The sequence below is a fragment of the Chiloscyllium punctatum genome, chromosome 3 (assembly GCF_047496795.1).
Source record: "Chiloscyllium punctatum isolate Juve2018m chromosome 3, sChiPun1.3, whole genome shotgun sequence".
Taxonomy (NCBI): Eukaryota; Metazoa; Chordata; class Chondrichthyes; order Orectolobiformes; family Hemiscylliidae; genus Chiloscyllium; species Chiloscyllium punctatum.
The window spans coordinates 101,756,361-101,769,561 of record NC_092741.1 but is presented as its reverse complement, the minus strand read 5'-3'; the positions used below and the strand labels follow the sequence as shown (position 1 = coordinate 101,769,561).

General features: G+C 40.6%; 1 protein-coding gene across 3 annotated transcripts in view; it reads left to right on the top strand.

Moving 5' to 3' along the window:
• Positions 1–13,201, top strand: part of ift172 (intraflagellar transport 172) — a 271,291-nt gene that overhangs the window by 29,549 nt on the left and 228,541 nt on the right. For 2 of the 3 annotated variants that reach the window (XM_072557602.1, XM_072557583.1), the window contains exon 5: positions 2,390–2,455. The exons of the other annotated variant lie outside the window; for it this stretch is intronic. In XM_072557602.1, coding sequence (XP_072413703.1) covers positions 2,390–2,455 — 66 coding nt within the window. The remainder of the gene's footprint in view (positions 1–2,389; positions 2,456–13,201) is intronic. 3 annotated transcript variants of the gene reach the window in all.

Here is a 13,201-nt window from a genome sequence, read left to right as displayed (position 1 = left end):
CAGGTAGAGTACTTGGTCGTGCACTCAGATCCTGTGTAGATCAGCTGCTGGGAATATTCACTGACATCGTTAACCTGTCTTTGCTACAACCTGAAGTCCCCACCTACTTCAAGAAGACCACCATTATCCCCGTACCAAAGAAAATGTTGATCTTGCTTTGTGCACCTCCTGTGCAGTGTGAACTGTATGCCTCACTCTGTCTAAGCAGCTTCTGAACTGTATGTCCTTGTTTGCTCTGATCTGCCTTTTCTGCTTGCAAACAAAGCTTTTCACTGTACTTGAGTACATGTGACTACAATAAATCAAATAAAAATGCATACAATGTGCCTTACTGACTATGGCCTGTGGCTCTGACCTCCATAATTAAGCAGTGCCAGAGGTTATTCATGGCTCATACCAACTCTTGGCTGCCAGCCTGCCTCGACCCCTTGCAATTTGCCTACTGGCGCAACAGGTCCACAGTAGATGCTATCTCCCTAGCCCTACACCCACCTCTGCAATATCTGAATAGTAAGGATATCTACATCAAACTTCTATTATTGAGAACAGCTCTACCTTGAATGCCTGTAATCCCAACCAAACTAATTTACGAATTCCAAGAACTAGGTCTCTGCAACTGGATTCTTGACTTCCTAAGCCACAGACTGTGATCAGTGAAGATTAGGCAATAGCTGCTCCTCCTCGATAATTCTCAACAACGGCATCCTGCAGTGATGTGTATTCAGCCCCCTACTGTACTCGCAGTGCACTCATAACTGTGGCCAAATTTTCTCCAAAGTGGATGTACAAGTTTGCTGACAGCACCACCACTGTAGGTTGGACATCAAGCAATGATGAGACAGAAAGAGAGTGCTTGGACATGGTGCAAAGATGTCCATCAATGTCAATAAACCTCAAAAAGCTGATCAGCGACTTCAGGAAGCGAGGAGGAGGGCATGCCTCTGTCTACATCAATGGAACCAAGGTGGAGATGGTTAAGAGTGTCAAGTTCTAGGAGTGATGATCACTGACAATTTATCCTGGGTCACCCATGTTGATGCAACAGTCAAGAAGGCACAACCATGCCTCCTCTTCCTCAGGAGGCTAAGGAAATTTGGCATGACCATTAGGACTCCCACCAACGTTTATCGGTACACCATTGAAAGAATTCAATATGAATGCATCGCGACATCGTATGGCAACTGCTCTGCCTAGGATCGTGAGAAACTACAGAAAGTTGTGAACACAGTCCAGTCCAGTCCATCATGTAAACAGACTTCCCATCGATTGACTCCATTTACACTTTCAGTGTCTCAGAAAGATGACCAATATCATCAAAGACCTCTCCCACCCCGGGTATAATTTCTTCTAACCTGTTCCGTCGGGCAGAAGATGCAAAAGCTTAAACACACATATCAACAGGTTCAAGAACAGTTTCTTCCCTACTGTTCCTGGACTGCTGAATGGACCTCTCGAGTTTCAAATCTAATGTTGATTTTGCATTTTGTGCAGCTTCTTTGCAGCCATAACTTTATATTCGTCGCTGTGTTCAATCACACTGTGATCTTTCATGTTATGATCTGCCTGTACTGCACACAACAGAGCGTGTCACTGCACTTAGGTACATGTGATAATAATAAATCAAATAAAATAAAAGTCAAGATACTCCATGGCCATATGTATCATATATAATCTTTCATGCAGTATCCATAATGGGCTCAGGTGCCCATTCTTGAATTGAAATAGGAAATAAAATCTAGACCAGCTCTGAAAAATGCCCATTCAAAGAAACCGTTTTTATAAAAATCAATTTCCCTCAAGTGGTCACTATACACATTAAAGACCAATCATCCTTCAATAAACTGTTAAACTGCTAATCAAACTTCCTTTGCAGCTCTCTGCAAATATCAGTAGCCCCAAAGCTTTTAAACCTTTGCCAAGCATTCATAATAAACCCAACTATCAAAACAATCCATTACAAGTGGAAACAACAGAAGATGTTAAAACTGCAAAAAAGATGGCTTTCTTTTAAACAAAACCCACCAAAGAAGTACACATGCTGGAAGTCAGAAACAAAAAAACAGAAATTACAGGAAAATCTCAACAGGTCTGGCAGCATATGTAGAAAGAAAACAAAATTAATATTTCAGGTCCAGTTCTGAAAGAAGGTCACTGGAATAGTTTGGATTTTTCCTGGATTGTTTCAGCATCTGTGAACATAATTGAGCTCAATATTCTTGACAACGGTTTAGCAGAAACTCAGTAACTTTTTAATCTTCTAACTGCAGTCCATGCTGAAATGTGGTAATCTGTTAGCTTTTTGACATTTTAGTTTGATGAGCAGTGAAGTCTTCAAATAATGTATTTATTTTTGGGTTTACAATTTCAAAGCTTTTGTTTTATTTTTCAGAGTGCTGTTACGTGTCTAATTTGGCCAGCAGATCAAGCAATTGTTTTCGGATTGGCTGAAGGAAAGGTATTTTCAGTAGTTTACTGTACTTTTCCGAACAAGGATAAAAACAAATCAGATAGATAGTATCAATATATTTAGAGTTTTTGCATACATGAGAAAGTAAAGGTAGGATAGCAAGAGATAATTGTTATGTATGAAAATCCATTATGTCAAGGGAGATCATTAACTTTTAAACAAAATTAAACTTGGACTCCCAATTATTAACTGAAATAATTATGCTGCAATGTTTCATGTTTTAAACAAAAATTTTCACTGTACAAGAATTGCTCCCTTAATGCTATATACATTTCATAAACTTATTATTTAAATCTCAATGGGTCACCCCCTGTTTATTTTACTTCATTCAAGAGTTTTTAGATTAGATTAGATTAGATTAGATTAGATTAGATTACTTACAGTGTGGAAACAGGCCCTTCGGCCCAACAAGTCCACACCGCCCCGCCGAAGCGTAACCCTCCCATACCCCTACCCCTACATCTACATTTACCCCTTACCTAACACTATGGGCAATTTAGCATGGCCAATTCACCTGGCCTGCACATCTTTGGACTGTGGGAGGAAACCGGAGCACCCGGAGGAAACCCACGCAGACACGGGGAGAACGTGCAAACTCCACACAGTCAGTTCCCACAATCCATTACAGAATGTCGATTGTTCCTTCACCTCTTGGGTTCAAATGAAGATGTGCTACAGCTTTCAAGAATTTACTTAAATTCTCCTCAGTGTTCCCACTATTCTGAGGTATACTTGTGTGGGTCTTCATGCAAGCTATGGGCTAAGAAACCTTCCAATTATTTTTGAGCATCTCTTCTTGGCAGACAATCCTCGTGGAGTTTATGTATCCCTACTTTTGTGCTCTATGACTCCACTTCTGAGTTATCTTTGATCGGCCTTTGCTTCCAGTCTGCAACTGCATTAAGCATTTTGGCAGTTTCGCCCACCTTTGCCTGCTTCCAAGAAGTTCCAGTTTCAGAAATAAGCTGCATCTTTCAAAAGTGCTCCCAAGCTAATGGTTTGTTTCACAAAACATACAGAAAAAGTGAAAATAAAGGGCTACCTCCATTTATAACTTAGATCTATAGTAATGTAGCATACCTGAAATGCCGTAGGTAGTGGTTATCTACAATTAAACCATTACATCCATCTTCAAGCTCGTTCCTTAGTCCAAAAATTAAATCTGCCTACTTTAAGACCTTTCCTTGTTTTCCCATTGCTTTTTTTTAAATAGATAGTTTTATTAGAAATTTAACATTTTTACAAGTTTACAAAAATAAACAAAACTCTCAAGTACAAACATTGATATACAATTAAATCTTAAATATATAATAACCAAAATTTAACAAAAGAAAAATACCGAGAAAAATAAACAAAACTCAACTAACTACTAATCTAACCTACGACTAACCAGAGTGTATATTTAAGTCTCTTACGTTATTCAAATAAGAGAAAGAGAAAGAAAAACAGCGGATAACATAGAAATTGGGTAGTGAGATACATGCTCGGAATGTGTTAACATCAAATGTAACAAAACCCGTATTCGTGCGGGATTCCTCTCCCAAGGGGCCCCGGACCAGCCAGGTTCGTAATCTCAATTAAATAAAAGCCCGTGTTAGGACAGCCGAAATATCTGTATTCATATAATTCAAGAAGGGCTTCCATATTTTATAAAATAATTCGGTCTTTCGGTGCACCATATTTGTAAGGAAGTCAAGGGGAATACATTCCATAATTAATCTGTGCCAATTTGAAAGTCCAGGGGGGCCCTCAGCCACCCAGTTTACCAAAATATTTTTCCTTGCACAGAAAGAGAATAGAAAATAGTCTCTTCCCATGCATGTCCAGGGAGGATAAGTTCGAAAAGCCCAAAAGGAGAGATACGGGGTCCACTTTAATTTCCGTTCCTAAAATTTCTGTCAGGGCACTTGCTACTTTAGTCCAGTATCTATGGATCTTATGACAGGTCCATAGACTATATATAAGAGTGCCCACCTCTATTTTACATTTGGGACACATTGGCGATACCCCTGCCTTAAATTTTGCCAATCGATCCGGTGCTATATGGGCCCTATGAAGTATCTTCAGCTGGATAGCCTGAGTTCTGTTACAGATGGTGATTCTTCTGGCGTTTTCCCAAATGTCATTCCACGTTTCTATAGAGAGTTCTAGTCCCAATTCCTGATCCCATGTTTTAAGCAGATTGTCCATATCACCCGATACTTCATCATGTAGTGAATGATAAATGATGGAGGATACCCCCATTGGTCATAGTACTCTCCATTCTCTATCTGATTTATAAAGACTATCTAATAATGTAATCTTCTTCTGTATATAGTCTCGAATTTGGAAGTATCGATAGAGGTCTCCATTAGGTAATCCGAATTTCTGATGCAGCTGTTCAAAAGACATCAAGACCCCATCTTTAAATAGGTCCCCTAGACATGAGATACCCCTGGATCTCCAGAGTTTAAAAGTGGCATCTGTAAACCCCGGTTGGAATCCCCATGCTCCCACGATTGGCGCATAGGGGGATGTTTTATGTGAGTTGCCCTCATTTTGCCGCATTATATTCCAAGCTTTAATTGTATTTAGTATTACAGGGTTTTTACAGTAATCCGTAATAATTTTCCTCTTGTCTGAAAATAAAAGGTTAATAAGTGAGCATTTTACTTGAGAAGCCTCGATGTCCAGTCAGATTGGGTCTTGTTTGATCCACAATCAATCAGCTATGTAACTTAATAAGGAACTTAACTGATACTTCCTAAAATCTGGGAAGTCCAATCCTCCCCTTGCCTGTGGAAGCTGTAGCTTCTTCAGCTTAATGAGGGGCCGTCTATGATTCCAATAAAGGAACCCAATCAGCCATATAATTTACGTAGTGCCAGCCTCGGCAGCATCACCGGAAGCATTCTCATAGGGTATAGGAGACGGGGCAGGACATTCATTTTAATTAATGCTATTCTACCCAGCCAGGAAATTGGAAGGTCTCCCCATCGCTGGAGGTCCTGCCTTATCCTTTCCAGTAAATGCACAAAGTTAGCCTTGTATAACTGACCAAATACTTGGGTAATAAAAATGCCTAAATATAAGAAACCCTCCAGGGACCAACGAAAGGGAAAATGGGATCCATCCACGAAGTGGGGTATCATAGCAAGGCCACCCATTGGCATAGCCTCTGATTTTGAGAAATTAATTTTATAGCCTGAGAATGCGCTAAAAGTATTAATAACTTGGATGAAGCGAGGTACGGACATCAGAGGATTACTGAGGAACAGAAGAACATCATCTGCATACAGGGTAATTTTATGTTTACCTGTACCAATCCTCGCGACCGTTATATTAAAATCAGCCCGTATAGCTTCTGCTAGTGGTTCAATTATTAGCGTAAATAACAATGGCGAGAGAGGACATCCCTGACGGCAGCCCCTACCCACACTGAAGCTATCTGAACCTAATCCATTGGTAACCACAACTGCTTTGGGATCACTATACAATGTCGAGACCCATTTGGTAAACACCTTTCTAATGCCAAACCTTTCCAATGTGTAAAACAAATATGACCATTCAACCCTATCAAATGCCTTTTCCGCGTCTAATGAAACTACTACTCCTGGTATCTTTCCCTGATGGCAGGCTTGAATCATATTCAAAACCCTTCTAACATTATTGGATGATCTACGGCCCTTAATAAACCCCGTCTGATCCTCCTTTATGATATATGGCAGTACCCTTTCTAGTCTCAATGCTAACGTTTTAGAATGGATTTTAAATCTACATTTAGCAAGGATATTGGTCTGTATGACGTACAATCTTCTGAATCCTTTCCTTTTTTAAGGATAAGAGAGATATTTGCCTCTTTCAGCGAAGGCGGGAGACAGCCGTGACTATATGAATAGTTATACATGTCCAAAAGTGGACCAGCCAATATATCTGTAAATTCTTTATAGAATTCAGCTTGAAAACCATCTGGGCCCGGTGCCTTACCGCTCTGAAGTTGCCTGATTGCGTCAAGTATTTCTTGGACTGTTAGGGGAGCATTTAAGACCGATACCTGTTCCGGAGTTAGGCCCGGAAAGGTCAAATTTTTAAAAAAATGATTGCATCCTCCTAGTCCTGTTTTCACAATCCTGCAATTTATATAAATCAGAATAAAATTTTCTAAAGATTGCGTTAATCTTTTTATGATCATGAGTCAAAATACCCGTACTTTCCTTGATAGACGTGATAGTTTGAGGGGGCCTTTTTTTTCTTTGCAAGAAATGCTAAGTATCTACCTGGTTTGTTCGCCAAATTCATATAACCTTTGTTTTGCAAATAATATTTCCCGCTTAGCCATTTGGGTAAGTGTAGTGTTTAGAGCTGCCCTAAGGGCCGTAATCCTTTGCAATTTAATAATAGAAGATCTATCAGCGTATGCAGTTTCAGCTGCTTTTAAGTGAGCTTCGAGCAGACGCTGTTGTTCTCCCTTTAATTTTTTTCTGGGTCGCTGAGTGGGAGATGATCAAACCTCATGCGTAAGCTTTGATGGTCTCCCACATCATTGATGGGTTGCGAGCTGTACCTAAATTAATTTCTAAAAAAGTTTTAAATTCTTGAGAAAAGTACTTTACAAATTTACTGTCTTTCATTAGGAAGGGGTCCATGCGCCAATGCCGAGGGGATGTCCCATTTTTCCTCGCCTTGGTTTCCATATATACAGCAGCATGGTCGGAAATTACGATACTCCCTATTTTCAGGATGATATGGAATTTAAAAAAATCGAGGGGGCAAAAAACATATCAATTCTGGTATGGCATTTATGTGGATTGTAGTAAAAAGAAAAATCTCTGCCCTGTGGATGAAGACATCTCCATACATCTACTGATCCTAATTCTTTGTTCAGATCCACCAATTGTCTAGATCTGGGAGATACTCCTGCAGTACTCTTGGGAATCCTATCTATTTCTGGATCCATAATACAATTAAAGTCTCCCCCTATAATTGTATGACGGGCACCAAGAGCCATCAATTTTGAGAAGGCTTCCGTTATAAATTTAATGGGGTGTGCTGGGGGGGCAGTACAAATTTAAAACCCATATTCTTCTCCATTTATAAGGGCTTTAATCAGAATATATCGTCCAAATTCATCTTTTATCTGATTTAGGATTTTGAAAGGGAAATTCTTCTGAATAAGAATAACAACTCCCCTACTTTTTGAGCTAAAAGAAGAAAAAAAGGCCTGATCAAATCTACCCTGTCATAATTTCAAGTGTTCTATATCCAACAGATGTGTCTCCTGTAGGAGAGCTATATCAACTCTTTCTTTCTTAAGATTTGATAATATTTTCTTCCTTTTTGACTGGAGAATTACTCCCCTTGACATTCCAGGTGCACCACTTAACCGACTGATCAACCATAATCATCCGGGCAAATCCGTGACCCCTCGGGAGGGGAAACCCTATCCAAAACATCCCGAGCATAGAGCATATAAAATTCACAAAAATAAAGGCTCTCTAATACACTCACAACAGTATAACAAAAAACTATTTCTAAATAATAATAAAAAATAAAACATAAAAAACGTATTTAAATGGAGATTTTCCCCCTTGTTCCCAGGGGGTGTTACTTCCTTTCCAAAGGTTCATCGTATCCCCTCCCAACCAATGCCCCACCCTTGACCAGGCGCTCCTCAATAGGATGAGGAGAATTCAGATATAATACAAAGCTAGAGTTAACAGTGAGCACCCTACACCCTACCCCCACACCCCCACCCACACCTGGATATATTTGGTAATGTTACTACCATTTATAAACATATATAGCTATAAAATTACAACCTCAGCAAATAATAATTAAATATAATAATACAAAATACCAAGGGAAAAACAACCCCGCTCCTAAAGACGGAGGTAAAATAGAATAAGGTAACCACCTCCCCCTACCAACATTAGCTTATATATATATATATAATACACTGCTTGAGAAACGCTGTAAGCTGGCCTTCCTCTTCCCGTTTGGGAAGGCCCAGCAAACGAATATTTTTTCGACGACCTCCATTATCGAGGTCATCAATATGATTCTCTAAGGTCCGGACTCGCTGTTCGAGAGTCCGGACCCGATCCAGAGCCAATTGTGCTGTAGTTTCGGAGGTCGCGGCCTTTTGCTCCGCACCTCCGACTTGGCGCTCGATTTCTTTAATGTCTCGGTCGTGCTTTTGCAGCGCGGCCGAGAGTGAGTCCCATCGACTTCGGGATTTTTCAATGAAAGCGTCGATCTTCGCATCGAGTTTAGAGACCACGAGGCATGCCACCGTAGGTAAGTCCCCCGGGACGGCTGTGGACGCTTCTGCTGCAGCTGGAGAGGGTAGGGGAGGGGTTCCTGCTTGCTGAGAGCTGCGGGCTCCCTTCCCTTTAGTCATTTTTGCTGAAGATTAAATTGTTTAAATTCAACACTGAGCAACTAATTAAATTAAACAGCTATTTTAAATGATTTGGTGAGTGTGGTGGGGGTGGGTGACCCACTTTGACCAAGATTTGGGAGGAGCACTGTAGACTCAGACTTGCTGGGTCGCCGCCATCTTGGATCCCCTCCCATTGCTTTTAAAACTTACTTGAAATGGGATACAGATAAATAATTTGAACCTCTTATGAAGACAACTGCAGTCATCTCCCCTCCACCAAGATACTCGGAAAGAAAACATTTGCTTAATGTTTTCTCCATTCCAAACCTAACAATATTTAATCTACATAGGCCACCCTTGAAGACAACTACTTCAGATCTATTTATTGATGTGGGACACTTTTAACTGTATGGTTACGTTTCTCTTGACAATACTAGTGGGAAACTTATACACTGTATTTTAAGTAAGTTTGAAAAGCAATGGGAAAACAAGGAAAGGTCTTAGATTCTGATGTGTTTTGAGAAAGCTACCAACAGAAGGCTTGTGAAAATTCTCCAACTTGTCATAAATGAACCTTTTTTTTTGTACGTAATACTAATACTCAACAAATGACAAAATGGTAGGAAGCTCAGAGGAACAGAGGGATCTTCAGGTGTTCGTCCACAGATCCCTGAAGGTGGCAAGGCGGGTTAACAGGGTAAAAAGGCATATGGAACATTTACCTTCATCGGACGTGACGTAGATTAGAAGAGCAGGGAAATCATATTGGAGTTGTGCAGAAATTTGGGAAGGCCATAGTTGGAGTACTGTGAGAGGCTTTGGTCGCTGCACTATGGGAACGATATGATTGCATTGGAGGAGGTGCAAAGAATATTCATCAGGGTGTTGCCTGAGATGGAGCATTTAAGTTATGAAGAGTAGCTGGATAAACTTGGATTATTTTCTTTAGAGCAGTGAAGGCTGATGGAGACCAAAGGAAGGTTTATAAAAGCATGGACAAGGTGAATATAAAGCAGCTGTACCCCTTAGTTGAAGGTCACTAAGAAGGGGGCATACATTTAAAGTGAAATGCACAAGGCTTAGAGGGGATTTGATGAAAAACCTTTTCAGCAAGAGGGTGGTGGGAATCTGGAATGCACTGCCTGGGAGGGTAGTTGTGGTTGGAAACCTTACAGCCTTTATAATGTAGTTGGATGAGTAATTAAAGAGTCATAACATTGAAAGCTGTGGGCCTGTTATGAGAAAGTGGGACTGATGCAAGTATTAGTATATTTTTGATGGTGCAGACTTAATGGACCGAAGGTGATCTTGGCTGTCCAATCTCTCCTTATAGCTAATACCTTTCAAACCAGCAACAACCTGGTTAATTGTTTCTGTACCCTCTCTGAAGCCTCCACATCTTTCTGGTAGTGTGGCAATAGGAACTGTACACTATATTCCAAATGTGGCCGAACTAAGATTCTATACAACATGCTGCAATATGACTTGTCAATTTTTCTTCTTTATATCCTGAATGAAGACAAGCATGCTATATGCCTTCTTAACCAACTTATTTACTTGTGTTGCCACTTCAAGGGAATTGTAGATCTGTACGCCTAGATCCCTCTGTATGTTGATGATACTAAGGATTCTTCCATTTACTCTATATGTCCCTCTTGTATTAGATCTCTCAAAATGCAGCACCTCGTATTCACTGAATTAAACTCTATCTGCATTTCTCTGCCCAAATCTCTAATTGATCTATACCCTGCTGAATCCTCTGGCAATCCTTCCAGTCATCCAGTCTTTGTGTCATCCACAAATTTACTAATCAGATCACCTATGTTCTCCTCCAAATCATTTCTTTGTGTTACCAAAAATAGAGGTCCCAGCACTAATCCCTGCTTAACACCACTGATTCATTTTACCAGCTCACTGTGGATCTGTATAATTTTGCCTTTTGTATCAGCCTGCCATGTGGGACTTTGCCAAAGGCCTTGCTAAAGTCAATGCAGATAATATCTCCTGCCCTGCGCTCATCAATCATTTCTCAAAAAACTCAAATCAAGTTTGTGATGCACAACCTTCCCTGCACAAAACCATGACTCCTATTGCTGATATATCCATATTTTTTTCAAATTTCAGTAAATATTACCCCTAAGAATCTTCTCCAATAATTTCCCTCCTACCTGATGTAAGGTTCACTGGCCTGGAATTTCTTGGATTATCTCTGTTGCCTTCTTAATAAAGGAACAACATTGGCAATTCTCCCGTCCTCTTGGACCTCTCCAGTGACTAAAGAGGATACAAAGATTTTGTACAAGGCTTTAGCAGTTTCCTCATCTGCCTCCCTCAGGAGTCTGGGATTGATTCCATCAAGTCCCAGGGATTATCTGTTTTAATGCTTTTCAAAACCTCCCAACATCATCCCTTTTTTGTTATACTGACAAAAGATATTCAACATACCCCTCCTGAGGCTCACCATCCACCCTATTTTTCTCTTTGAGTACCAATAAAGTGATTTGAATTCTTAACATCCGAGTAAATCTCCTCTGCACCCTTTCCAAAGCTTCTACATTTTTCCTATAATGCGGTGACCAGAACTGTACGCAATACCCCAAGTGGGGCCGCACCAGAGTTTTGTACAGCAGCAAGATGACCTCATGGCTCTGAAACTCAATCCCTTTAACAATAAAAGTTAACACACCATCTGCCTTCTTAACAACCCTATCAACCCTATCAACCTGGGTGACAACTTTCAGGGATCTATGTACATGGACACCGAGATCTCTCTGCTCGTCTACCCTACAAAGAATTTACCATTAGCCCAGTACTCTTTATTCCTGTTGCTCCTTCCAAAGTGAATCACCTTACACTTTTCCGCATGAAACTCCAGTGCCACCTCTCAGCCCAGCTCTGCAGCTTATCTATGTTTCTCTGTAACCTACAACATCCTTCTACACAATCCACAACTCTACTGACCTTAGTGTCATCCGCAAACTTACTAACCCACCCTTCTATGCCCTCATCCAGGTCATTTGTAAAAATGACAAACAGCAGTGGCCCCAAAACAGATCCTTGCAGTGCACCACTAGTAACTGAACTCCACGATGAACATTTCCCATCAACCTTCTGTCTTCTTTCAGCTAGCCAATTTCTGATCCGAACTGCTAAATCACTCTTAATTCCATGCCTCTGAATTTTGTGCAATAGACGACTGTGGTGAACCTTATCAAATGCCTTACTGAAATCTATATGCCCCAAATCAACTCTCATCTACCTGTTTGGTCACCATCTTGAAGAACTCAATAAGATTTGTAAGGCACGACGTACCCTTCACAAAACCGTGTTGACTATCCCTAATCAACTTATAGATGATTATAAATCCTATCTCTTATAATCTTTTCTAACACTTTACTCACAACCGAAATAAGGCTCACTGGTCCAGAATTACCAGGGTTGTCTCTACTCCCCTTCTTGAACAAGGGAACAACATTTGCTATCCTCCAGTCTTCTGGCACTATTTCAATAGACAATGACGATATAAAGATCAAAGCCAAAGGCCCTGCAATCCCCTCCCTGGCTTCCCAGATAATCCTAGGATAAATTCCATCTAGCCCAGGGGATTTAGCAATTCTGGAAAGTGTGAAAATAGATAACACCTCCTCCTTGTTAACCACAATCCCATCTAATCTAGTCTAATCTGTATCTCAGTATTCTCGTCACGAACATTGTCTTTTTCCAGTTCGAATACTGACAAAAATATTCATTTACTGCTTCCCCTATCTCCTAGGACTTCACGCACAACTTCCTTGATTGACCCTAATCTTACTCTGGTCATTTTTTTATTTCTGATGTACCTATTGAAAGCTTTAGGGTTTTCCTTAATCCTATCTGCCAATGACTTCTCATGTCCCCTCCTGGCTCTTCTTAGCTCTCTCTTTAGGTCTTTCCTGGCTAACTTGTAACTGTCAACTCCTTGCTTAACAATTTGAAATCTATGGATTAGTGGTCCAGCACCACTAATCCAGAATCTGGTTTCCAGCATCTGCAGTCATTGTTTTTACCTAGTTGATTTTAACCCTACTGCGAATCCTCTTGTAAGGATGCCTGCCTTGAAGAAGTTTTCCTCCTCTCTCTACAAGGTGTCCCTCTCCCACTGCAACTCCCAGGTACTCTATGCTACTTTCTCCCCACCCCCACCCTCCTCTAGCTTATCTCTCCACCCTTCAGGCTGTCTGCCTTTATTCCTGATGAAGGGCTTTTGCCCAAAACGTCGATTTTACTCCTCCTCGGGTGCTGCCTGAACATGCTGTGCTCTTCTAGTACCACTAATCCAGAATCTGGATTCCAGCATCTGCAGTCATTGTTTTTACCCAATTTGAAATCTATGA